Source organism: Zootoca vivipara, chromosome 10 (genome assembly GCF_965207765.1).
Source record: "Zootoca vivipara chromosome 10, rZooViv2.hap1.1, whole genome shotgun sequence".
In the NCBI taxonomy this organism is placed as follows: domain Eukaryota; kingdom Metazoa; phylum Chordata; class Lepidosauria; order Squamata; family Lacertidae; genus Zootoca; species Zootoca vivipara.
The window spans coordinates 14,242,564-14,267,690 of NC_142593.1; the positions used below are offsets into that span (position 1 = coordinate 14,242,564).

Below are 25,127 nucleotides of genomic sequence, written 5' to 3' on the forward strand. Positions count from 1 at the left end.
TGATAATAATGATAATAATAATAATAATTTATTTATACCCCGCCCATCTGTCTGGGTTTCCCCAGCCACTCTGGGCGGCTTCCAACAGAAAAATAAAATACAATAATCTATTAAACATTAAAAGCCTCCCTAAACAGGGCTGCCTTCAGGTGTCTTCTAAAAATCTGGTAGTTGTTTTTCTCTTTGACATCTGATAGGAGGGCGTTCCACAGGGCGGGCACCACTACTGAGAAGGCCCTCTGCCTGGTTCCTTGTAACTTGGCTTCTCGCAGGGAGGGAACCGCCAGAAGACCCTCAGCGCTGGAACTCAGTGTCCGGGCAGAACGATGGGGGTGGAGACGCTCCTTCAGGTATACTGGACCAAGGCCATTTAGGGCTTTAAAGGTCAGCACCAACACTGACTATGTGCTGAGAACTTTTTTTAAAAAAAAATGTTGTAGTTAAATACACACTAAGGCTACAATCCTATATAGACTTAACTGGTAGCAAGCCTCTTTAGAACTGAACATTTATATGATCACTAGCTTTAAAAAAAAAAGTATACCAAACTAAATGAATTCTAGAATAACTTTCAAAGATGGGAAGCACTGACGATTAAGTGCTCTATGATACTTCCTTTGCTACCTGAGGACAAACAACTGCTGTCATCCAGTATATAATCCAAACAATACATTTTATCTGAATTCTATTAGGTATTAGCAGTTGTAATTGAATCCCTAATTAACACATTCTTTTCAGCTCTGCAAAGTTAATATTCTTTTCAGATATTAGTGCCTGTACTGCAATGATACACTACATTAGCCCTTAAACCAAAGAAGATATTGGACATGAAAAATAGAAAATTTTCACAACAAAACACTTCTGTCTCCAAAGCTCCATCAGTGTTCACACAGGAGCTTCATTTTCTCTTACATGTTAGAGGCAACTCCAAACATGCAAATCACATTACTTTGTGTGCAATGGTGCTCTCAGACATGGAAAAGGCTGCCTGAAAAGGTTATTTGTGTGAAAGATATATAATATTCTGCCAAGACAGAGGTCAACCTGCTTACCAGATGTTAATGTGCAACCACTGAAAGCCCACTTCTTATTATCTGGCCATTACTGGAATCATTTGAAAAATAAATATTTGGAACTGCCAGCTGCCCTTGTAAGGCAATAAAGTGAGAAGGGGGAAGAATGTCATTTACAAGAAACAATTGGAAAGCAATGATGGAGGCTGAGGGCATTTAGCAGAACCACACAAATATCAGTACTGTGACTACTATCTATTTGATTTCTAACTGCCCTTTATCCTACAGTCCCAAGGCAGGTTCAACAATTTGAAATTTTAAAAACAGTTTAAAACAAATTATAATCATAGTAATAGGGTGGGTCCTGAAGAAGTATCTCAGGTATTGAATGCCAGGGCAAAATGGTACGTGTTTAACATACAATGGAAACTTTACAATGAAGGTGCCAGGCATACCTATGTGGAAAGGGAATTCCACTATCTAGTAGCTGCCACAGAAAATGCACTCTCCCAGGCCACACAAACACTGAACTTATTAGAACAGCGGAGCTACTAAGATGGTTCCCTCAAGATGGGACGCAGGTGGCGCTGTGGTCTAAACCACTGAGCCTCTCAGGCTTGCTGATCAGAAGGTTGGCAGTTCGAATTCCTGCAACGGGGTGAGCTCCCGTTGCTCTGTCCCAGCTCCTGCCAACCTAGCAGTTCGAATGCATGCCAGTGCAAGTAGATAAGATAGGTACCACTGCGACAGGAAGGAAAAAAGTGTTTCCATGCACTCTGGTTTCTGTCACAGTGTCCCGTTGCGCCAGAGGTGGTTCAGTCATGCTGGCCATATGACCCAGAAAGCTGTCTGTGGACCAACGCCGGCTCCCTCAGCCTGCTCCCTCAGCCTGAAAGCGAGATGAGCACCGCACCCCATAGTCACCTTTGACCGAACCTAACCATCCAGGGGTCCTTTACCTTTTTTACCTCCCTCTGCTGATCTGTACCCTAAGAGTATATATTGGGAAGACGGTGTTTCCCCACCCTCCATATAAATGTTGTTTAAGGACTTTGAACACTAATGTATTGAATTGGGCTTGGAAACAAACTGCTAACTGCTAACTGACTAAGAGCCTCTGTTAGTGTCAGCAGTCAATGCTACAGATAGACAGTCAGCAACTTCTCACTTGCACAGTGCCAAATGAAGATAGCCCCTGACTCTACCCTTGCCTCCCATCAGCTACTGTGTGCTTTCCCTTCAATTGCCCCACAGCGGATGTCAAGATACTCATCAGCAAATCAGTAAACCAGCCTCACAACATTTCTTTAAAGAAGCATTTGAGGCAATGGTCATTTGGACTCCTGTTCTCAGAGATCAGATGCAAACGGGAAACACTAATACACTTCTCCAAGAGTTGCAGGTATAGAACTGAAATCTTGATTACTTAAGCAAATTCTAATGTGATAGTAGCAAAAATCAGTTTACTTACGGATACACATTTCTCTGCTTTCATAAAATCCAGGGCAACACTGAGATTTCCGCCTGTACATAGTTTTTTCTCCATGCCTATAGGCAGTACGGTAACTGATTCTATTAAAACACATGAAAGCAAAATTTGTTAACAAGTACTTGAATACAACCAACTATGGATAATTAGGGATATTGCTGACCTATAAATCAACCCTCATTTTCCTTTGTTAATTAAGTATTCCTCCCACTACTTCTATATTGGACTGTTCAACTATTTCACAAAATATTTTAAGACTTTCAGATATAAACATAAACAAGCTGAATAATTATTAGAACTCAAGCCAGCAATGCATCCTTCATATGTGGGAAACTGGATTGATCAGAAATAGCCAATCTATCCCAGAGGTAGTCAATACCCTCCAGATGTTGTTGGACTCAATCTCTCACAAGCCTCCATCATCGTGGCCAATGGTTTAGGGCAGGCATCCCCAAACTGCGGCCCTCCAGATGTTTTGGCCTACAACTCCCATGATCCCTAGCTAACAGGACCAGTGGTCAGGGATGACGGGAATTGTAGTCCAAAAACATCTGGAGGGCCGAAGTTTGAGGATGCCTGGTTTAGGGTGATGAGAGCTGCAATCCAACATCATCTGGAGAGCACCATATTCACTACCCTTTAGGGGGATAGATTTGAGTGTCAAGATCCAGCAGAGCAGAATTTGTGCACTTATACCCACTGATTTCATTAAGCTGCACTCAAAGAGGAATTTACTGTATATATTTCAGAATTTAGCAACTGCTCTACATTCAAGGAATACCTGAGTGGTGTAGAGAAAGAAATAAAAACTATTAATCCTATCATTATTAAGAACAGATATAAAATACAGTAATTTGGGGAGGCTTGGCAGAAAATGAGGTGAGAATTCCAGGGAACTGGGGCCACCATGAGAAAAACCCATGCCAGAATCACAGCATATATTACTGCAGTGGCTCATGGCACCATCACTACAAGCATAAAATCTGGAGTGGCCTCATTTCTCCACTGTTCAAGAAGCATTAAAAAATGACCACCCTCTGGTTATATCCTGTATAACAAGATCCATCAAAATATATGGCAGGCATGCTACAGAACTTCTTGATCGATTTCTATTTTCAGATAGTAAAAATTGAATAAGCCACTGCATCAACATTACAAGTCTCTCTGTAATTCTCTAAAGAAAGTGAACATATTTTCACACTAGTGCCTCACACAATCTTCCACAGCCCAATAATCCTTTGTAAAATACAGTGAGCACTTGAGAGGATTATCTACCTCATAGTCTTACTGTAGATAACTTATACTGTACCCAGAAGCACACACATGCCGGAATGCAAACTATGGTTGCACGCATATGATCTCATTTGTGCTTGATATAAATTTTTCTAGACTTTTTTTAACATGAAACAATCATTAATCACCTACGGATTATTCTAGCAAAGCAATATAAGAACACAGTTTATTGTTTATAAGCAAATCACCTGTGCCGTGTGCATTTAAACCAGTTCAGAATGTCTGTGCAGCTGGTGTAGTAAATTTGATCAAAAGGGTGTGGATAGGATTCTTGGACTGTAACAGAATAGCTGCACAGAAACAAAACAAAAACATTAAGTATGTACTCTACTAGAAAGATTGTTAAGTGAAATAAAGTATAATTATAAGGGAAACAAATATATAGGTTCACCAACATTTCAGAGATATTATCTGTGCGAGTGAACACTCACCATGTTTCAGACAAAACTAATCAATTAGTCTTTAAGTTGTTCTACATCAAATACTATCTGCTTACTATAGTTACATCTTTGATTGCAGAAAAGTATTGTAAACTATGAGGATGAGCAGCAAACTTTTTTCTTTGGTGCAGACCTGAGTGCGAATATTCATCTAATGTTTTGTCGCAGCCCAGAAAGTGCCTGTTTTCAGCCAGCATCTACTAAAGGAGTTTTCCACTTTTTAAGGCAATGTTTTCTTCCACCTTCTACCATTTGTATTCAGAAGTGTCCCAACAGATAAAGGAGGTCAACAAAGCAAATGTTAGAAATGGATTGTGAACCAGAATGCTTTTCTGCAATCTCACCACTTAGATTTGAATATGTAAGAACTGAAATCCAGCTTCCTTGATTCCAAATCTATAGCAGTTTCAGTATGTGAAGCTCATATGAATAAACTTGTTTTTTTTTAAAAAAATACGAATAAATACCCCTCAAAAATATATTTGAAAAGTCAAAATACAGTAACTATAAAAGTTCCTTGGACAGTACCTACATGAATTACACAGGCCAGCTGTTTCTGTTTATCGTTGCCAAAGAAAAAAGTGTAATTTCACTAAGGTGTCTCATGCTCCTATGCTAACTTACTATAAAATAAGTCCCAGTGAGTTTCATAGGACTGTACACACCGGTGTGCTACATAAGCCTGGTGTTCTGCTCATTCGTAATTCACTTAGAGGCTAGTATCTCATTCTTTTCCCCTACGTTAGCAATTTAGTTGGAATTATCCTATAAGATTGCCAAAGATTCAAACAGCAACAACTAATTTGTTGACTACCATCTATTCCAGTGCAACTGCTAGTGGTATGGTAACTTTCCAGATGGTGGTTTATATGTTCTTCCCTCTTGCCACACCCCTGAATATTGGAAGAAGAATGAAAGAATACTATATTTAGAAATAATCACCAGTCAAACCTTTAAAAAAAAGATGGTCTCTACTAGTTTTAGGGGCTAGATTCGGACTTTGTTAAGCTTAGAGAAGACCTTTTGAAATCTATGAGGCTTATGTTTAGGCAAACTTAAATCCCATTGATTTCAGTAGGTCTACTCTAAGCACAACTAACGCTGGATCCAACAACATGCAATCAATGCTTCAGATGTTTACATGCAAAGACACAAGAAATTAAAGGCTCCAAAATGAGTAAAAACAGCTTCTGAATTTACTTTTGCAAGCTTGGTATGGTGCTAAATGTTCACCCACTCCTTCAACTCTTTGTATGCATGAGAACTCCAGTGGATATGCTGTGCTCCTCCTGTATATGTAATTCCTTCATTCATTTAAGCAAAGGAGACAGAGCTCTCTGCGCACACATCCCTTTGTATGCTCAGAGCTGCCAGTGGAGGACACACTGCACTGAAATTATAGCTGTATTTTCCTCCCATATGAAAATAATTAAACCAACAAGTTTTAAGGTAGATTTTAAAAGCTTCATAATTACACCTGGATGGCTTCCAATAGGGCTAATTTGAATATGCACATTCTCCCACAGAGTTAATTGGATTAAAGGTATCCATTTATAGTGTGTCTGGTATTTATAGAGTGGTACCTCGGGTTACAAACTTAATTCGTTCCGGAGGTCCGTTCTTAACCCGAAATCGTTCTTAGTCTAAAAGGCTTGCTTTCGCTAATGCGGCCTCCTGCTGCTGTCGCCACACCGCCACCGTGCGATTTCCGTTCTCATCCTGGGGCAAAGTTATCAACCCGAGGTACTACTTCTAGGTAGTAACCCAAAGTGTTTGTTAACTCGAAGCGTTTGTAACCCGAGGTACCACTGTAATGGTTTCTATTTCCTATTCCAGGCATGGATATATTTTAAAGTAGAATATATGCGTGTGTGTATGGCTCAGTGATGCCTTTTTTCTACATAGCTGCTTTGGGATATACAGCACACAGATCTGTTTTCATACATACAGTATGCACTTTAAATAAACATAAACATGGACATAAACTACTAGCAAAATAGCTCTTAAATGTTACCTCTCCCAGTGGCTACAGACATTTGGATCCTCAAGATTTAGGGATGAAGTTGTGGTTACCCAGTGGTACAAAAGTATGAGAGGGAAGTGAACAAACCAGTCCAAATAAAGAACCATCTTTTTCACAGAATAGCCCTGTGTGAAAAGAGAAAACAATTGCTAATATTACTGTTAGGTACTTGTTACAACCAAGTCCAACCTTGCATTGATGGAGGATGAAGCAACCTGTTTCAAATGGGACTATAGGAGTGGATATATGAAAATAAGAATTGGTGTCTGAATGGTGGGAGGCACAATAAACTTGGCACAGGTGTATCATTGTATAAGTGGGGGGGAACTCATACTGCCAGTGACATGAAGGAGTTGAGAATTGCATTTTAATATCTTCTTCAGCAAGGTAGGGGATGTTCTACGATGCAGTTCTCGGATGCAACAAACTAGACCACACGGGTCACTTTTGTTTATTTAATATGCAGTGCAGTCATAGCATGCCTACTCAAAAGTAGGTCCCACTGAGTTAAGTGGTGCTAGTGAGTATACTAATTATTAGTATACTCACTAGCTAGTGAGTATACTAATTATTATTAATAATTAATAATTAATTTAATTTAATTTGTATACTGTCCTATACCCACAGGTCTCAGGGCAGTTCACAACATAAAATCATACTATAAAAACACAAAATACATAACAAAAACAAAAACAAAAACAACCCAATTTCCCCCCCTTCCACAACACATTTTAAAAGGGCATTGGATGTCAATCAGCCAAAGGCCTGGTTAAAGAGGAACGTTTTCGCCTGGCACCTAAAGGGGTATAATGAAGACGCCAGCAGATTCTCCCTGGGGAGAGCATTCCACAAATGGAGAACCACTGCAGAAAAGATACATTGCTACCCTCTGGACTTCTTGTGGAGAAGGCACACAAAGAAGGGCCTCAGAAGATGTTCTCAGGGTCCAGGTAGGTTCATATGGAGACAGGTGGTCCTTGAGGTATTGCGGTCCTGAGCTGTTTAAGTACATACCCTCCAACATTTATCTGAAGAAAAATTTACTATTTATATCTGGCCCATCTGACTGGGTTGCCCCAGCCACTCTGGGAGGCTTCCAATATATATAAAAACATAATAAAACATTAAAAAACGTCCCTATACAGAGCTGCCTTTAGATGGCTCAAGGGTCCATATCCTGCAACATTTCTCCAATGAAATTAGGGACATCCTAAGGAAAAGCGGGGCATTCTGGGATCAAATCAGAAACCAGGACAGCTTCTCTGAATTCAGGGATGTCCCTGGAAAATAGGGACACTTGGAGGGTCTGTAAGTACAGGACTGCAGCCTCAATCAACTTTCCACTGACTATTTATAAATGGGCTTCCTTCACTGCTCTAATTCTGCTTCTAGGGACATAATCAACAGAACTCATAGATGATTAACACAGCTCTTGGCAGAGTAGGGGAAGAGGTACTAAAAGAATGACAGTGAATGGCCTTTAAGATGCATTTGTTTCCAACAGGCCATAGACCACTGGCAAATATTTGCTTGTGCATGAGATGTGACTCTGCTCTTAGAAGTTTACTGGTATATGTTTATTGCACAAGACACCAGTGTAGCCACAGCAAGCAAGACTGCTGCCTAGGAACATAGAAAGCCACCTTATAACAAGCCACACCACTGGTCCATCTAGCTCAGTATTGTCACACTGAATAACAGCAGCTCTCTAGGATTTTAGACACACAACATTCCTATCTAGAGATGCCAGGTACTGAATCGGGTATCTTCTGCATTCAAAGCAAACATTCTGCCATTGAGCTACAAATACCCTGTGAGCAGCAATATCCATTCTAGATTTGCTTCCGTTATCAGAGCACAGTTGAGGAAAAACCAGCATAAGACTGGGCTGAGCTAAGTTGCATTCATGGGTTTCTGCACTTCTCAGCTACACAAGCCCTTTGTTCTATGCATGTCAAGATTTGAAAGCTCCTTAAGAAGCATTAACACTGTGGTAGTCAATGAGCTATATTAACCAAGAATGAAAAGTTGTGCACTTGCAGTTTAATTTCCAACGAAGCAGTGATTTCCCTTATTAAAGCAGATTGTGCAGGTAAATTGTATTTCCTTTTCTTAAAATGTCAATAAATTTCCTACTGAATGCCTCTAACAAAAAAGATTAATGTAAAAAAGAAGACTCAATTATTTGCATGAACCCCCTAGTGTACAACTTGATTGCATCCTAGTTCTTTTGCTTAATTATTAAGGAAAATCAAAACAGAAAATCAGTACAACTGATTAGCATTGCTAAAGTGTTTATATTAGCAAAAAAATGTAGAAAATTTAACTCTATCTACAGTATGCAGAAATACATTTCTAAATGATACATTAATATAAAGGTCTCAAGGATTCCTCATAACTACATGAACACTGACAACACAAACTATAATGGGGTTGAAAGTTTCATATATCAGTTATGTTGTTTATAAAGAACATTTTTAAAAAGATACCCAGTGAGTGAGTGTCACAGTAGAGATGACATGTTAAGGTAAATGCTGATACTTCTTGGGAGCTCTGTCTGAGCTCCTGCCAACCTAGCAGTTAGAAAGCATACCAGCACAAATAGATAAATAGGTATTGCTGCAGTGGGAAGGGAAATGGCATTACTGTGTGCTCTACCTTCCATCAGTGTTCCATTGCACCAGAAGTGGTTTAGTCATGCGGGCCACATGACCTGGAAAAGTCTGCGGACAAACGCCAGCTCCCTCAGCCTGAAAGCGGAGACGAGCATCGCACCTCATAGTCGAATCCGACTGGACTTAACCATCCAGGGGTCCTTCACTTTTACCTTATAAAAGGTATTGGGTAGAATCCAATGTTAGTCCTACTCAGAGTAGACCTATTGAAAATTAATAGATGTGTCACTTGGGTCCATTAATTTCAATGAGTCTACTATGAGTAAAACTTAGAGACAAACTACTGACAGACTGGCTATCCCACTATAACACTATAACTGGTAGAAAGATAGCAGTTTGAGATTATGAGAAATAGTTGCAGTAGTCAAAAAATTTTTTTAAATAAAATCTGGCAGTAGTAGATAGTTGCATGAAAGAGGACAGAATCTGAAATGAGATGGCACACTCTTGCATAATAATCAACAAAAAGGTAATGGTTAGGGGATGGTTTTCATTCAAGGATACTAGCTTGGCAAACGCTTGCTAATCCCTTTCACTGAGAGATTTCCTAGTTCTCTTGGAGTTGAATAAAACCTAGTGCAGATCTAACATGTCCAGTCCCATAAGCAGGATTGAGATATTGTGAGTGAACTGTGGGCTTTCACACTCTTTCCCTCCCTCTTAAATGTGAGTTTGCATTTTTTGAAATTCGGTTTTTTTGAAAAAAAACATTGCATTTGCACCATTGTTAACATTAACCATGGTTAGCTTCAAACAAAAGTGCAATCAAGAACTTGAAGTGGATTTGTAAACACTAGTTAAAGTCCACCATTGTCCTAACTGTGGACAGGAACCCATGGGATTTGGCAGACACCTGAGGGCGTCTTAGTCTGGCATGTGGCAGCTATCTGGATCCACCCAATGTCAGAAAAGCAATGGAATTACTGGTTTAGATTTTCCATTAGTATCCCTGGAAAATAAACCATACAGTTAAAGAAACACCACATATTTTCATTGGGAAAGGAAATTATAGGACAGTAAAAACTTTTTTGGGCTGACCACTCCAGATTTCATTCAAAATAAGAATCCCCCTCCCCAAAAAAATTAATTAGCAATGACAATTTATTCACATACCAATCTACCTTTGTGATCACATATATACCTTTTTAAGCGTAATTTTAATATTTTCTTTGCTAATCATATATTGAAATGGTGCTCTGTTCTCAAAAGCACTTTGGAGAAGCTGAAATCCCAGTAGTGTGCTAAAGGACTTTATAAATGGGAGTGTGTTTCCATGATCCACAGAGCCCAGCTATCATCTAAACAGCTGCACATCATATGACAGCTGCAAGAATAGCAGGTTTAAAGTTTTCATCCTCTTAGAATGGTGATTATTCTACTCACAGAGCAGCCCACAAAATGAACAGCACTAAACTGGTTTGGGGGAAAACAACAATGGGTTTAGGGTGGGCTATTACAGACCCACTAGAACAGAGGTAGTCAACCGGCACCCTCCAGATGTTGTTGTACTACAACATCTGTCATCCCTGGCTTTTGGCTAGGCTGGCGATGGCTGATGCAAGTTGTAGTCCCACAATATATGGAAGGCACCTCACAGCTAGAACTGTGTGAAATGGCATAAGATTTTCTTCGTACAGCTTTCTTTTTGTGCAATAAGTATAGTGGAACAGTAAACAGCTTTCACATCAGAATATTTGGCTGCTTGCTATGCAATAACCACCGGTACTAAATACAAGAAAGGGAAAGCAACAATATGTGGACTAGCCCTGCTCCCTTTCTGCCACACACAAGCTGGCATCATGTTCCCTGTTTAATAATAATAATAATTAATAATAATAGCCCACCCATCTGACTGGGTTGCCCTAGGCACTCTGGGTGACTTAACAACAAAATATAAAAACACAGTGAGACATCAAACATAAAAAAAACTTCCTGATACAGGGCTGCCTTCAGATGTCTTCTAAAAGTTATGTAGTTATTTATCTCCTTGACATCGGAAAGGAGGGCATTCCACAGGCAGGGTGCCACTACTAAGAAGACCCTCTGCCTGGTTCCCTGTAACTTCACTTCTCACAATGAGGGAACCACCAGAAGGCCTACAGAGCTGGACCACAGTGTCTGGCCTGAACGATGGAGGTGGAGGCATTCCTTCAGGTACAGGGCTGAAGCTGTTTAGAGCTTTAAAGGTCAGCACCAACACAGTATCAGTCCCAAGGAGGGGTGGCTATGCAAGTCCAAAGCAAGACTACACAAACACATGATATATGCACACACAGGACTCCCTCCACAGGGATGAAGATCAAGGTCAGCGTTCTCACCCTCATGGTGGAGAACCTTGAGCCCATGAACCACAAATGGCCTTCCAGGGTTCTCCCTCTGGCCCTCCAGTTTATGTGCCCTCTCCCCAAGCCACATTCTTCATGGGTCCTTTTGCCTGGCTGGAATGAGTCCTTGAACTGTGATAATCACTCTAACCTGCTTGCCTAGATGAGAGGGATCATGTCAAAGCATGTCTATAAACCCCTCTGACTTTTGTATAATAATAATAATAATAATAATAATAATAATAATAATAATAATAATTTATACCCCGCCCATCTGGCCGGGTTCCCCCAGCCACTCTATGCGGCTTCCAACAAAATATTAAAATACAGAAATCCATCAAACATTAAAAGCTTCCCTAAACAGGGCTGCCTTGAGATGCCTTCTAAAGGTCTGGTAATTGTTATTCTCTTTGACCTCTGGTGGGAGGGCATTCCACAGGGTGGGCGCCACTACCGAGAAGGCCCTCTGCAATATGGCATACTGTACAAATGCAGGAGTCACATCCATTTCTTTGCCCACCTTTGCTTCTGCCTCGCCCACATTCCTCACTGAAAAGTGGCCCTTGGAAGGTTACCCTCCAGAGAATGTTGCCTTTGGGGCTGAAAAATGTTGCCCACACTTGCTGTAGAGAACTCTATGTACTATGTACTTGCACAGGTATCCTTCCAACTAAGGTAAAAAATGCAAAGACAGGAAACATGCCTAGGACACACAGGTAGCGGCAAAAAAAGGTAAAGGATCCCTGGATGGTTAGGTCCAGTCAAAGGTGACTATGGGGTTGTGACACTCATCCCGCTTTCAGGCCGAGGAAGCTGGCGTTCGTCCACAGACAGCTTTCTGGGTCATGTGGCCAGCATGACTAAATCACTTCTGGTGCAACGGGGCACCGTGATGGAAACCAGAGAACACGGAAATGCCGTTTACCTTCCCGCCACAGCGGTACCTATTTATCTACTTGCACTGGCGTGCTTTTGAACTGCTAGGTTGGCAGGAGCTGGAACAGAGCAATGAGAGCTCACCCTGTTGCGAGGATTCAAACCTCCAACCTTCTGATTGGCAAGCCCAAGAGGCTAAGTGGTTTAGACCAGTGTTTCTCAACCTTTTTTGGGCCAAGGCACACTTGTTCCATGAAAAAAATCACGAGGCACACCACCATTAAAAAAGTTAAAAATTTTAATTCTGTGCCGCCCTATATTGACTATATAATTATGACTGTAAGAAACACTTGCCAATTGCTGTGTTGGTTGCAATCTCCTGTAATAAGGCTTCACAAGCCGCTGATTTCTCTGCCAGCACAATCCTTTGCTCAGCAAGTTTCAGGTTGAGCTCATCCAGCCAGCTTCTTTAAGTTTGTCTAAAACCACCCTCCCGTGGTGGTGGCTGTTGAAAGCTGTGCTCGCCCCGCGTCGTGACCCGGCCGGTTTCCTTTCCGGCGGGTCAGTGTTGTTTATTGGCGGCCGCCAGGCACGTGACAATGCAAATCGCCCTTCTCGTCGCCGCACGTCGCGGCACACCAGCCAGCGTCTCGCGGCACACTAGTGTGCCGCGGAACAGCGGTTGAGAAACGCTGGTTTAGACCACAGCGCCACCAGCATCCCTAGGACATGCATCAGCATCCAGAGGCACAACCAGCACCCCACATTATTGTACATACACACCCCACCAAACAGCATTTTCAACCCCATGGCAGGAGCTCTAAGCATGTGCAAATGTACTACAGAGTGGTTCAGAACGCGCAGCAGCAGGCAGTGAGGTCACAAAATGCTCAGCGTCTATAGGACAGGACCAGTCCAATGATTATTGCTAAATCTTTCATACATTCTGGTCCCACAGGTATTGAAACCTCAGTATGGCTTTTGTTGTACACAATCTCTGCTCATAATGCATTCTTAGACAGTAAACAACAACAAAAAGGCAGCAGTGTGGGACTTTGGATATAAAAACCAAAATGTTACCTTTTGTTGACAGACAGAAACATTAAAGCAACCAATGCCGACCTTATAAAAACTTGTATCTGACCCAATCTTGTCAGCAGTGATTAGTCTCATGTTAACTTCTGGCTATGAATAAACTTGATTGCTTTTATTGATTCCGGTTGCAGTGTTAATAGATAACAGGCATTAAATACAGTAGGAACAGTGCACTAGGAAATCATTTTCACACAGGCATATATTTTCGCATTCTGTCACATACCTTATAATCAGGCTCATGGCACATAAAGTAGAATATAAATTTGCAGGGCAAATAATTAACTCATTGGGTATGGAGGACTGCCATAACCAGCATTAGGTCTTTACAGACAATCTCAAATAAAGGAAAATATACCTTAAGCATTAGATAAAGTTTATATAACGAAGTGTATTTTAAGGGCATAGAATGAAGGCTAAGGCACCAAATGTCAAAACTGTATTTTGAAAAAATGCAAACTAACTGATCTATGAATATATAGAAAAGAGAGCTCAAAAATAGTTTTAAAGTAACAGTATACTTGAAGAGCCGTAGAGCAATATTATTTATAAATGCAATAGTATCTTGTTTTTTTGAAAAAATGCTGGCCACAAATCATAGAAGATTGTGGTGCACATAAACAAAAACAGGTACTATATCAGAAAAGAAACAAAGACTAATCCTTCTGTTTCTAGGCATTCCCAAAGAAGTTATGTTAAAAGTATTAGCAACTTTAGGAAATTTAGGCTATATATAACATTAAAAGGTAAAGGGCCCCCTGACCATCTGGTCCAGTCGTGTCCGACTCTGGGGTTGCGGCGCTCATCTCGCACTATAGGCCATGGGAGCCGGCATTTGTCCGCAGACAGCTTCCTGGTCATGTGGCCAACATGACAAAGCTGCTCCTGGTGAACCAGAACAGCGCACGGAAACGCCGTTTACCTTCCCGCCATAGCGGTACCTATTTATCTACTTGCACTTTGACATGCTTTCGAACTGCTAGGTTGGCAGGAGCTGGGACCGAGCAACGAGAGCTCACCCCGTTGCAGGGATTCGAACCGCCGACCTTCTGATCAGCAAGCCCTAGACTCTGTGGTTTAACCCACAGCGCCACCTGGGTCCCCATATATATAACATTAGAGACCTGCAATAAACATTTGATGAAAGAGCTAAAAGTTAATTACTGCTCGCAGAAACAAAACAAACCTATCAATAAAAAAGTCTGAGCTTTTCAGAATTTTTTTTTGGACTATGTTTTACATCAGTTTCACATTAAAATTGGTTTGATGAATTCACCTAGGACAGAGCTTTCCAAACTTTTCATGTTGGTGACACACTTTTTAGACACGCATCATTTCAGTAATTCAGTTTTACTAGCAAACTGGGGGTTAAGCTAACTCTTTTCCACCTCTGGGAGGAGCATGGGGAGCATTCGCACAACACACTGACTAATGTGTCACGGCACAGTGTTTGGAAAGCTTTGACCTAGGGATTTCCCCAAACAGTTCTTTTAACAGAACAGAGTTCATCCTCCTCAGAGATAGCATACCTTGTGCTTTTATTAAAAAATTCAAAATAGACTCCACATATTCTCAAAGGGTATAGCCAGACCATTTTTTCCTTGCATGATCTACTACAGAAAGCCATGGAAGAAAGAGGCGCACCGGACACATTTCATGATCCAGAGCCTACAAATTCAATAAAAGTATACAGAACAGGGATATGTCATCACTGCAGCATGCTCTGCCCTGCTGTACATTCCTTTGGATATTTGCAAGAAGGCTACATACATGACTGGAACTCTAGGGCACAATGAGGAACCGGTGAATGAATGAAAAACAGCATCTGATATTTGGCATTTGAAATTGAAAATAATGCTATATACACTAGTTTAATAGTGGTAAACAAACCTATACATTATGCACAGAAAACACTTTGATATTTTCATGCCAATTTGATATCAAAGTTCTCAATTGTTATTCATATCAATCTAACTTTTCTTAATGCTACTTTAAAAAAAGAAAAAAGATGCCCCATGTCATTAAACTCTCATATTCATTTCCTTTAATGTGAACAGAATCTGCTTTAGAGACAGCCTGCTTCATCATTAAAAGGATCCAACAAAGGCATTGCCTTAGAAACCCTAACAATCAAAGACTTTTTGTTGTAATTAATATTTTTTCCAAGATAAATCATCCTATTAAAATATGTAAATTGGCTCTGGTTTCAGGTTATCTGAAACCTTCTGAAAGTGAATTTGGAAGCTAATTCCTTGCTGTGAGCAGTAATTTGAAGGGAAATGAATGATGAGTGTATTTTTATTAACATAAGCAAAAAAAGAAAGATTTCAGTCCTTTAACTATGTTCCTTATAGAGTACTTATTGAATTATTTAAATCTGACTGCACCCCCTTTCGAAACTGGATAGTACTATAAAGGGTGCTTATCTGTCATTACAAAAATGGATTGTCATTGGTACCATTGTCTAAGGAAGCACCTAGGAGTTATACTGCATTCAATAATCCAAGTTTTACAGCTATTTCAATTCCATTTCTCCTAAAATAAAATCTGTGGCTATGGACTTAATGAGGCACTTTGTTAAAGTTATTCTCTATAGTAAAAATTAAGAGAGAGAGAGAGAGAGAGAGAGAGAGAGAGAGAAAGTTCTACAGCTTAATTGCAACATGTGTTATGAAGCACTTTACAGTGATTGACTGGAGAGACTGTGAATTTGTGTGTGTGTGTCAAACTCTGTGCCAAAAAAAGGCTTACATACTACATGAGCAGACTTTACATCCCAACTGGTATTAATGGTTTCTTTCACATTATATACTCTTAGTCATTGAAAGCTACCCAGATATTATGCATGGATTCTGCCATGAAATACTTAAAAGACACTGATTGCTGGGTAGCTTTTTGTTGCCGATTACCCTAATTTACTACCTTCAGAAACCATCATTAATGGTCCCTATTACATCAAAGTACATTAGAGTTAATATATATATAGGGTAGGAGCCAGATACATCTGTGGGATTTGAGAATATAATCACCAGGCAATGTTCCATTGATTTCAACTGGAGCACAAGCACACTTAATACAGTGGTACCTTGGTACTCAAACGTCTTGGTTCTCAAACGCCGAAAACCTGGAAGTGTTTTTCAGAAGCCGAACATCCAATGCGGTTGTTGGCTATTGTTTCCGGGGCACCTGCAGCAATCAGAAGCTGTGCCTTGGTTTTTGAATATTTCGGAAGTCAAACGGACTTCCGGAATGGATTAAGTTTGGTGCTTTTGTTTTTGCTACTCATTTTGCACTTTTGTTTTTGAGGCTTTTTCGGTTGATTTGTTTTTGTGGAACCCAGTTCAGCTACTGACTGACTGACTGACTGATTAATTGATTGTGTGACTGCCGAAATGGATAAAAGCCCCCCCCCCCAACCAATGACTATCATCAGTGCAGATAAGAAAAAAAATAATTAAAATTTTTATCATCTACAATACTATTTTATTTATTTTATAGTACAGTACATTGATTATTGCTTTTATTTTATGGATCAATGGTCTCATTAGACCAGGCATCCCCAAACTGCGGCCCTCCAGATGTTTTGGGCTACAACTCCCATGATCCCTAGCTAACAGGACCAGTGGTCAGGGATGATGGGAATTGTAGTCCAAAACATCTGGAGGGCTGAAGTTTGGGGATGTCTGCATTAGACAGTAAAATTCATGTTAAATTGCTGTTTTAGGGGTTGTTTTTAAAGTCTGGAACATATTAATCCATTTTGCATTACTTTCTATGGGAAAGCACACCTTGGTTTTGGAACACTTTAGTTTTGGAACGGACTTCCGGAACGGATTAAGTTTGAGAACCAAGGTACCACTGTATTTTGGATTGTATTAATAATATTCAAACGCTGCTATAGAACAAGACAAATAAACCCAGACAAAAATATTGCCGGGGGGGGGGGGGTTCTTTTCTCTTAATGCCCTTTTCCTATATAACTTTTTGACCACATTGAGCATGATTCTTTAAAGCCTTGTATTCAAACCTTGTATTCTGCCTAACTGACACGTACTCTTCGGAAACAGTTGTTATTTACAATATCTGTCTGGTGAAAAAAAAAGATTAAGAGATCATGTTTCCCTTGACTTCCAAACTAGTTGAGCCACAGCTGGTGCATCAGATTTTGAGCAACTGTTCCACATACACACAACAAGACTTCTGTCTTTCCGTGGGGTTTGCTCAGGTCATCTGCATGTGGTGTGGATTAAAGTAGCAATAAAGCTCTATTATAAAAGTAGGCTAAACAGTGAATTTATACACCAAACTGCTGTGACACTGGTAAATTCTGTCATCTGACACTCTCTTCAGAGGGGTTTCCGTTTTCCTGCACACAGAGAAAGGTCTCTTTTAAGTATACTTGAAAACAGTCCAAAACCTGTGATTAATCCTGTGTACTGTCAGGCTGAATATAAATAATGCATAGGACAGTGCAAGATAAATGTAATGTTATGTGGGAGAAAAACATGTTTTGAGAAGTACCTTCCAAATGTACCTTTCAATGGGCACAGTATCTTCCATTTATACACAGGCCTCTGTGATCCAGTGAATTGTCCCTTAAAACTACTAAAGCGCCTTAAACAAGTAAAGTACCAATCTGGCCAGCAAGATTACTTTTTTTTGCATTTGACAAAGCTTTGCTAGTGTGTACTGAGCTTTGGAAGCTTTTTTATTTCAGCATTGTGAGAATGAGATGTGTGTGACAGGAAAGATGTGCAAATTTATGACATACAGCTGTGAAAATGTGCTTTGAGTTTAAAGGAAAATTCAAATGCTGAGGTTCATATTTTTTAAAAAATATCTTTGTTAAATAGGTGAAGCACGCCTCCGTACTATGAACTTAGTGAACACACATTTCTTCCATTTGGTACACCTTTCAAATTAGCCCACAAAAGTATTGCTAGCCTGCTGGGAACTGATAGAGAAATAAAGAGCTCCATCCTTCTTGAGACCATCTGATGCATTTTTATGCTGAAAATGGAAAAAGTGTGTGTCCTTTCTCCAGTGGCAAGCTTGGTTTCTATGCTAGCTGCATTACCGGTAGTAGAATGGAGTACTCTGTCCCTCCTCCACCAACTTACTCATTTGTCACCTATGGCTACCATGTTTGATTACAACACTGGAGTAGCAGACATTCATCATAAGAGATTGGCATATTATTCATGATGTGCTTCAACACGGTTATTTTTTCTCATGGTTTTCTGCGTACGTATGTACTGCAGCAACAGTTCAATGAGTGGAGTTCATATCCTAACCTTAGTCTAATCTAGAATACCAAAACATCTGAGTAGGAGCCAATTAAGGCAGTGATTCTAAGCAATTTGCCCTTTAGACATCCTCCTGTGAAAAGGAAGAAGTTGGCAGCTGCCCAGATGAGCCATGGAGAGGAACCCCCCCTCCCTAGACCTTCTCTCACGAGTGAGGTGGGGCAGTCCAGGTGACCTACGGAGGAACCCCCTATAGACTTCCTCCCATGAAGATTAAAGAGGTGGCAGCAGGTTGCCCAGGCAACCATGGAGAGTCCTACTTGGGAGTGAAGGATCAATTGGTGGCATCCGTAAAGCGGACAGTGGTGGCAGCAGAACAATCGCCGAGGACTGTTGTGACTGTTCCTCTGCAGATTGCCCAGGCTTCCTGCCACAAACACTGCCCTCCAATGCTACTGTGAAGGCACAGCAGCTCTCTGTAGGTTGTCATCAGGCTGTAGTTTTCTGTGGCCAAGCAAACTGCAGCACAGCGACACTCACATTTTGAATGTGTAAATGTGTGTAAATGTTAAGGAATCTTTCATAGACTGCAGTCCTACTTATCTGAAAGTCAGTTCCATTGAACCAAATGCATCTTAATTCTGAGACAACACGCAAAGGATTGCACTGTTAATATGTTATGTTGTATTTTCATTATTCTGCTCTGGACAGGAATCCCTAACATACTTCCTAGGAAGTAAATGCAGCGGGAAAGTGGGAATACTCCAGACTCGCTCTATGGGAAGAAAAACAATGCCAACTGCTTTGTTTTATCTGTATGCACCGACAATCTCTGCAACTATACGCCATAAATATAAATATGGCTGGATTTTATGCTCTTATAATAGCTATTAGATGTCTAAATGGCATGGGTTTATCTATTGCTGTCCATGCAGAATGTAATTCCATGCATGCAGCATGACTTCCATCTTTCTATTCTCCCCATTGCACTCCCTGTGGGCCTTCAAAATTTGCTCCAGAGGGCTGGGGGAACCCACTGGAACAGATTTTTCAGCCACACAAAGGCTGCAGGAGGGAGGAGATGAAAGCCTGTCTCCTGAGCAGAAATCTGCTTGCACAACACTGGATTCTACCCAAAACTATTAAATGCTGTTCTATAAAAATAGAGCAATGGTGAAACTAGAAAACAACTATACTGAGTAATTTTCAAAAATAATTGCTCAGCTCTCCCATACTACCGGTATCTTACAAACATTAAAAAGCCAGTTTTATGTGAATCATTTTTTTAAAAAAGTGATTATTTTAATGAAGGTGACTTATCTCCAGGAAAAAAATTCAATAATTAAAATCCACTAAAGTCATTAATGATGTTCTGCAGCCCAAGAACACCCTTTAACAATAGTTCATGAAAAGCTCCCAGGCATCACTTTCAAAATATTTCTCTAATAGAACACAGTGCCTTTTACTCACCCCACCCGCCATGTCTGCATGACTCAGAAACAAGGGTGTTTAAAAAAGGGGGGGGGGGGTTAAATAAAGCTCCTTCTCTTCAAAGTTGCCTCTTACAGAATAGAAATAGGCTGTCTCTCAGCCCTACACTTGTGAAGCCTTTATTCGTCTAACCCATTCAGCTGTGTTGTCACAGTGATCACTTTTCCTAGGAGGCTGGATCTAGTCAATGGAAAGAATGTCTGAAGCAGATAGCCTAGACAGGCTCTGTTTCTGGGTTCAGGCCTGGTGGTGTGTCAACATTCTCCTCAATTTTTTCCTTAACCACTGACAATGATCAAAAATTTATTGAACATGTTTTACCATGATTACTTCCCTAGTTAGAAATCATCAATAGCAATTCTCAGGCATCATTAGAGACTTGCACTGACTTGATTCAAGTATGTTAGTAGCTCCAAATTGTTAGGCTTTTTGGAAAATTGCATATTTCAACATGCATTACTTTAATCATTATATTTTACAGTCATTATAAGTAAAAGTGAGGTTAGCCAAACTGGTAAATCTAGGAAAGTGTGATAAATTATGTGTTGTTTGTAGAATATTGGAAGTAGTGATTATAACAGTAAGAACTTTCTGTTCTTAATAATGCTCATGATATAAAAAGTGGAATTTTTAAATGAAACTACTCTTAGTTTGATATCACCAAATAATTGAGTAGTTTAATTGATATAAATTGATTTCAAGTGGTCTACTCTGAGTATGCCTTACCTGGCTATCACCTTCTCTTATAAATTGTAACACAACTAAACAGCAAAACAGAGTTTCAGATTTCTCAGTGGATTATATGATCCTCCTGGAAGCAAATTTTGTTGACACCTTTTTCCAAAAGTATATAAATAAATAAAGATTTTTTAATAGATTAGTGACAGCTAACTGAATAAACAAGATAAATTATTTAACACAATTCCATTGGCAATGACAAAGAAACTGCTTTTGTTTTCCTTTCACCACTGCAAACACCCTTGTGAGTTATAACATCAATTATTCAATTAATGTAGTGTAAGTCAGGGTTAATTAAGATAACTTCGCTAAATCAGAGCTGCTAGTTCATTCAAATCCTGCAAGCAAGCCCAGCAAGGCTTCTGATTTAAGCTATCAAGTCACTGAGGCTTAGCAAAGTTTTTCAACCTCCAATCTTCTCCCATGCCAGAAACCTAAACAACAAATCCCCAGGTGAAAACTTATTTTAAAAAGTAGAATAATATTTCTGACTACATCTTGGATATTGTGACACTACATAAAAGAAAACATTTCTGCAAGCGAATAGGATCAGATTTTATTCAAATATTAAAACATAACTAGTCTCGTTCTATGACTAGATGGGATAGTGGGGTTTAAAGAGTGCATTTTTTTCTCTTTTGAACTGTCAAAAAATTTAAATGAGGAATTATAGACTGGACCTCCTTTTTCCAAACTTGTGGAACCACATTCTTTCCACTTAAAATTCAGCAGTCAAAGACCTATTGGAAAGTGAATGCAAGAGAACGGAGGCTAATTGAATCTTTCCCCAAATGTAGTACAAAATGTCCACAAACCACTCAGATATTTTAAGACTAACTTCTTAATCTTCTCTTCTGCAGGCAAAACATACCCAGCTTTTTCAACTCTTCTACAAGGCATTTTTTCCATTGGTTACCAGACCACTCTTTTGGACATGCTCTGGTTTATCCAGATTCTTCCAAAAATGTGGCACCCAGAACTTGATAAAGTATTTCATTTGTATGCAAGGGGGGCTTTTACTTCCTGTAATCTAGACATTGTGTTTCTGTTGATACAGACAAAGATTGCAATAGCTTTTCTAACAGCTACACTACACCACTGGCTCATGTTCAGCTTGTATCCCACTGAGTCACCTAGATTGTGTGCACTGCTACAAGCTCAGTGTCCTTCATACTATAGTACGAAGTGCTTTTCATTTATTTGTACCTAAATGCAAGACTCTCCAGAGAGTTTCATCTTCCTGGTTTCAGTTCAGAGTTCCAGACTATCATTTTGAGCATTGATTCTGTCTTCTATGGTGTCTGTCAGAACTGGACTGAGGGCAACAGTGTGAGGTAAGCCAGGAGCCAGGAATCATGAGACAGGCTAGAAGTCAGAATCAACAAGCAAGGAAGGACTCAGTGGCTCTAATCCAACAGTATATGTGCACAACAGTATACTGCTGCCTATATGTGACCCTAGTTAGTTCATCACTGAGGACTGTGCTGGTCATCTTTCCTGGGATGAATGAACTTTTCTATCTGCTTCTTGTGTTATTGCTATGATCTCATCACATGGTATAGCCTTCATTGCATGCTTTTTAGGTTCAAATATCAAATGTACATAAATCCTCAACAAGCTAGGGATATGCATATGAAAGCTTGCTTTCAAATATATATACCCGTAGATGGGCCGGCCAATTATATTTTGGAATCATTGTTAGGTGATGATTCAAAATATACTGCATGAATGCAAGGACACATATAATGCCTGTTTTACACACAGTCAAAAATACAAATGTTAGAAATGGCAGGATAAGTTAAATAGCACTGCCCTGAGATTCATTACTGGCATAAAAAAAGAGCAGCTATCTTCAACATGGTACCGTATGTTTTGACTGCAGTTCCCATCAACTGCAGCTAGGGATGTTGAATAGTTCCAAAGGAAACAGAAACAGGAGTGGAAATTGTCAGTGTTTGTTTATTTTTATTTTTTACTTCTGGATCAAATACAGTGGTACCTCGGTTTAAGTACACAAGTTTAAGTTCTAGACGGTCTGCAGAGCACTCTAACTGAAGTGTACTTAACCTGAAGCGAACTTTCCCATTGAAAGTAATGGAAAGTGGATTAATCCGTTCCAGGAGTACTCAACCGGAAGCGTACTTAACCCGAAGTATGAGTGTATTGGTTCTGGAAGTCTGTACTTAACCTGAAGCGTACTTAACCTGAAGCGAACTTTCCCATTGAAAGTAATGGAAAGTGGATTAATCCGTTCCAGACGGGTCCGTGGAGTACTTAAACTGAAAGTACTCAAACCGAAGCGTACTTAAACCGAGGTATGACTTTACTATCGGTATTCACTGTTTTTGCTTTCAGTCCACAAAACAATACATTAATGATGACCTCCTTGTCCCCATTTGTATTGCAATGGACTAGCATGAGGTAGCATGATTAACTGTAATTAAGTACATAAAATTCCACCACAACAGACAGCAAGACGAATAACACAATTTTTGTCAGAAGCTGAATTGCAGTGGAATGGAAAAAATGGTGCATGTGCTAAACATGAAGGAAGTAAAAAAACATTGCTTTCTTATATTCCTAGCCCCAGCATGGCCAATGATCAGGAATGATGGCATGACCAGGAATAACATCTGAAAGCCAACAGGTTGGGAAAGGCTAAATTGGAGCAAAGCAAAAGTTCAATAATGCCTTACATTTTAATGTCACAGCTTCCAATTTAACCTTTCATTTGATAATCCCTTCATTGCCTGATCTATGAGATTGCCAGCCAATGAAGACAGTATCAAATTAAAGGGTAAAAATGGAACCTGTAACATCAAAATGTAACTCATTGGCTAACTTACTGCATATGACCTGCACCTGTTATCTCACTATGAGCAGGATAATTAAAGCAAATCTGGACTTCTTTGGTTTAATCTGTGACTGATCCCATAATATTGTTACGAGTTTAGCTGCCTTGATCACCGACCCCGTCGACCTGAGTACTGACAAAAGAACATTAATATTTCTTAATGACTATCTATGGTAGTCTTAAAACAGTTTGCAAGAAATAATTAACTTTGGAGTTTGAAACTGAGACAGAGGCAGAAGCTGAGAGAAAGCTAAAAGCTTCTAGCTGGAATTAGCTGGAACAAAGGGGACAGCGTTGGGGTTGGCCACACAAGTTGCTCTGTGAAAATCTGCTAGCTTTTAGAGCTCTGCTTGATTCTAAATCTCAATTGTCTTTATTTGTATGTCATATATTGCATAAAGCAAATATTACAAGGATACTGTGAGTCTCCCATATTTTTTTTGTCAACTCAAGGAAATGAAACCCAGGAGTCCTTCCCATGGTACTAATAACTGCCTGGAAGAAGGAAGAGTGTTAACAAAGTAGACTTTCTAAGCATGAATCTGCCAAGTTTTGCCTGAATATAGGTTTGAGCAGGCTGCATCTCCAGCTAGCCATGCATAATGGCTTCTTTGTCTAGCTGTCACATGAGCAGCGTTGTGTTACTACGATTGTTACTCCAGGCTTAAAATGGAAAGCATGCTTTCCGACAGACCACCTACTTCTGTTTTTCATAATTAATACTGTTGTACTCCTTTCATAGTTAATCAGTTTAGGAGATTAACGCAGCTCTGGAGAATTGTGAAAGAAACGGTTCTAATAATTCAGGGAGTTTCTAACATAATTATAATGACTCAAAATAAAAAAGGCTTGTGTTTTTGTACCTGAGAACCAAAATTTCAAGTGTTAAGGAAGCAACATGCTATGTACTGTACAAGCATTATACTGTAGAGTCAAATGGAAGAAACAAGAATTTCAGAACTACAGCTAACTTCTTCATCCTTTGATTATGCATTACAATTCAGGTGGTCTTAAACACTTCTGGTATCTCGACTCTCCAAAAATATACGTGACTGATAATAAGCACAAAGGAAATGATATAGCTCAGAAGAAGGGTGTCTGTTTTACATGCAGATTGTTCCAAATTCAAACATTAATATCTCCAGGTAGGTCTGGGAGAGATCCCTGTGTGAATCCTGGAAAACTATTGCCAGTCAGTGTAGAAAATACTGTGCTAGCTGGAAACATTGGTCTGACTCAGTGTAAGGAAGCTTCCTATATTTCTACAGGACTAAGCTTCCTATGTATCTACAGGATTGGCCACTGTCCTTCAAGTAGCAGGTTGTAACCCAGCCTAAGGAAGTTGTAGCACTGGTATCAGTTTAGTGTGTGCATGTGGTGCTCACAACAGCTTCTCCAGTTTGTAAAGTGCCTACTGGCCCAGAAATGTTGCTGACCCCCGCCTGAAAGTCAGAAACACTGACTTGAAAGGTTAAAAATTGAAAAGCAGGTTTTAAGTTCCAGAGTTTAGTTAAAAGTACGGTAGCTCCTAAGTTTGAAAAAGTCAAATATTAATAGTGTATACATACAAATT

The 25,127-nt window shown here is 39.8% G+C and overlaps 1 protein-coding gene across 1 annotated transcript in view; it reads right to left on the reverse strand.

Moving 5' to 3' along the window:
• MEGF10 (multiple EGF like domains 10) overlaps window positions 1-25,127 on the reverse strand; it is a 112,972-nt gene that overhangs the window by 78,270 nt on the left and 9,575 nt on the right. The window contains exons 2-4 of the mRNA XM_035099947.3: window positions 6,250-6,383; window positions 3,984-4,085; window positions 2,485-2,585 (exon numbers count right to left, since the gene is read on the reverse strand). Coding sequence (XP_034955838.2) covers window positions 2,485-2,585; window positions 3,984-4,085; window positions 6,250-6,365 — 319 coding nt within the window. The 5' untranslated portion in view covers window positions 6,366-6,383. The remainder of the gene's footprint in view (window positions 1-2,484; window positions 2,586-3,983; window positions 4,086-6,249; window positions 6,384-25,127) is intronic.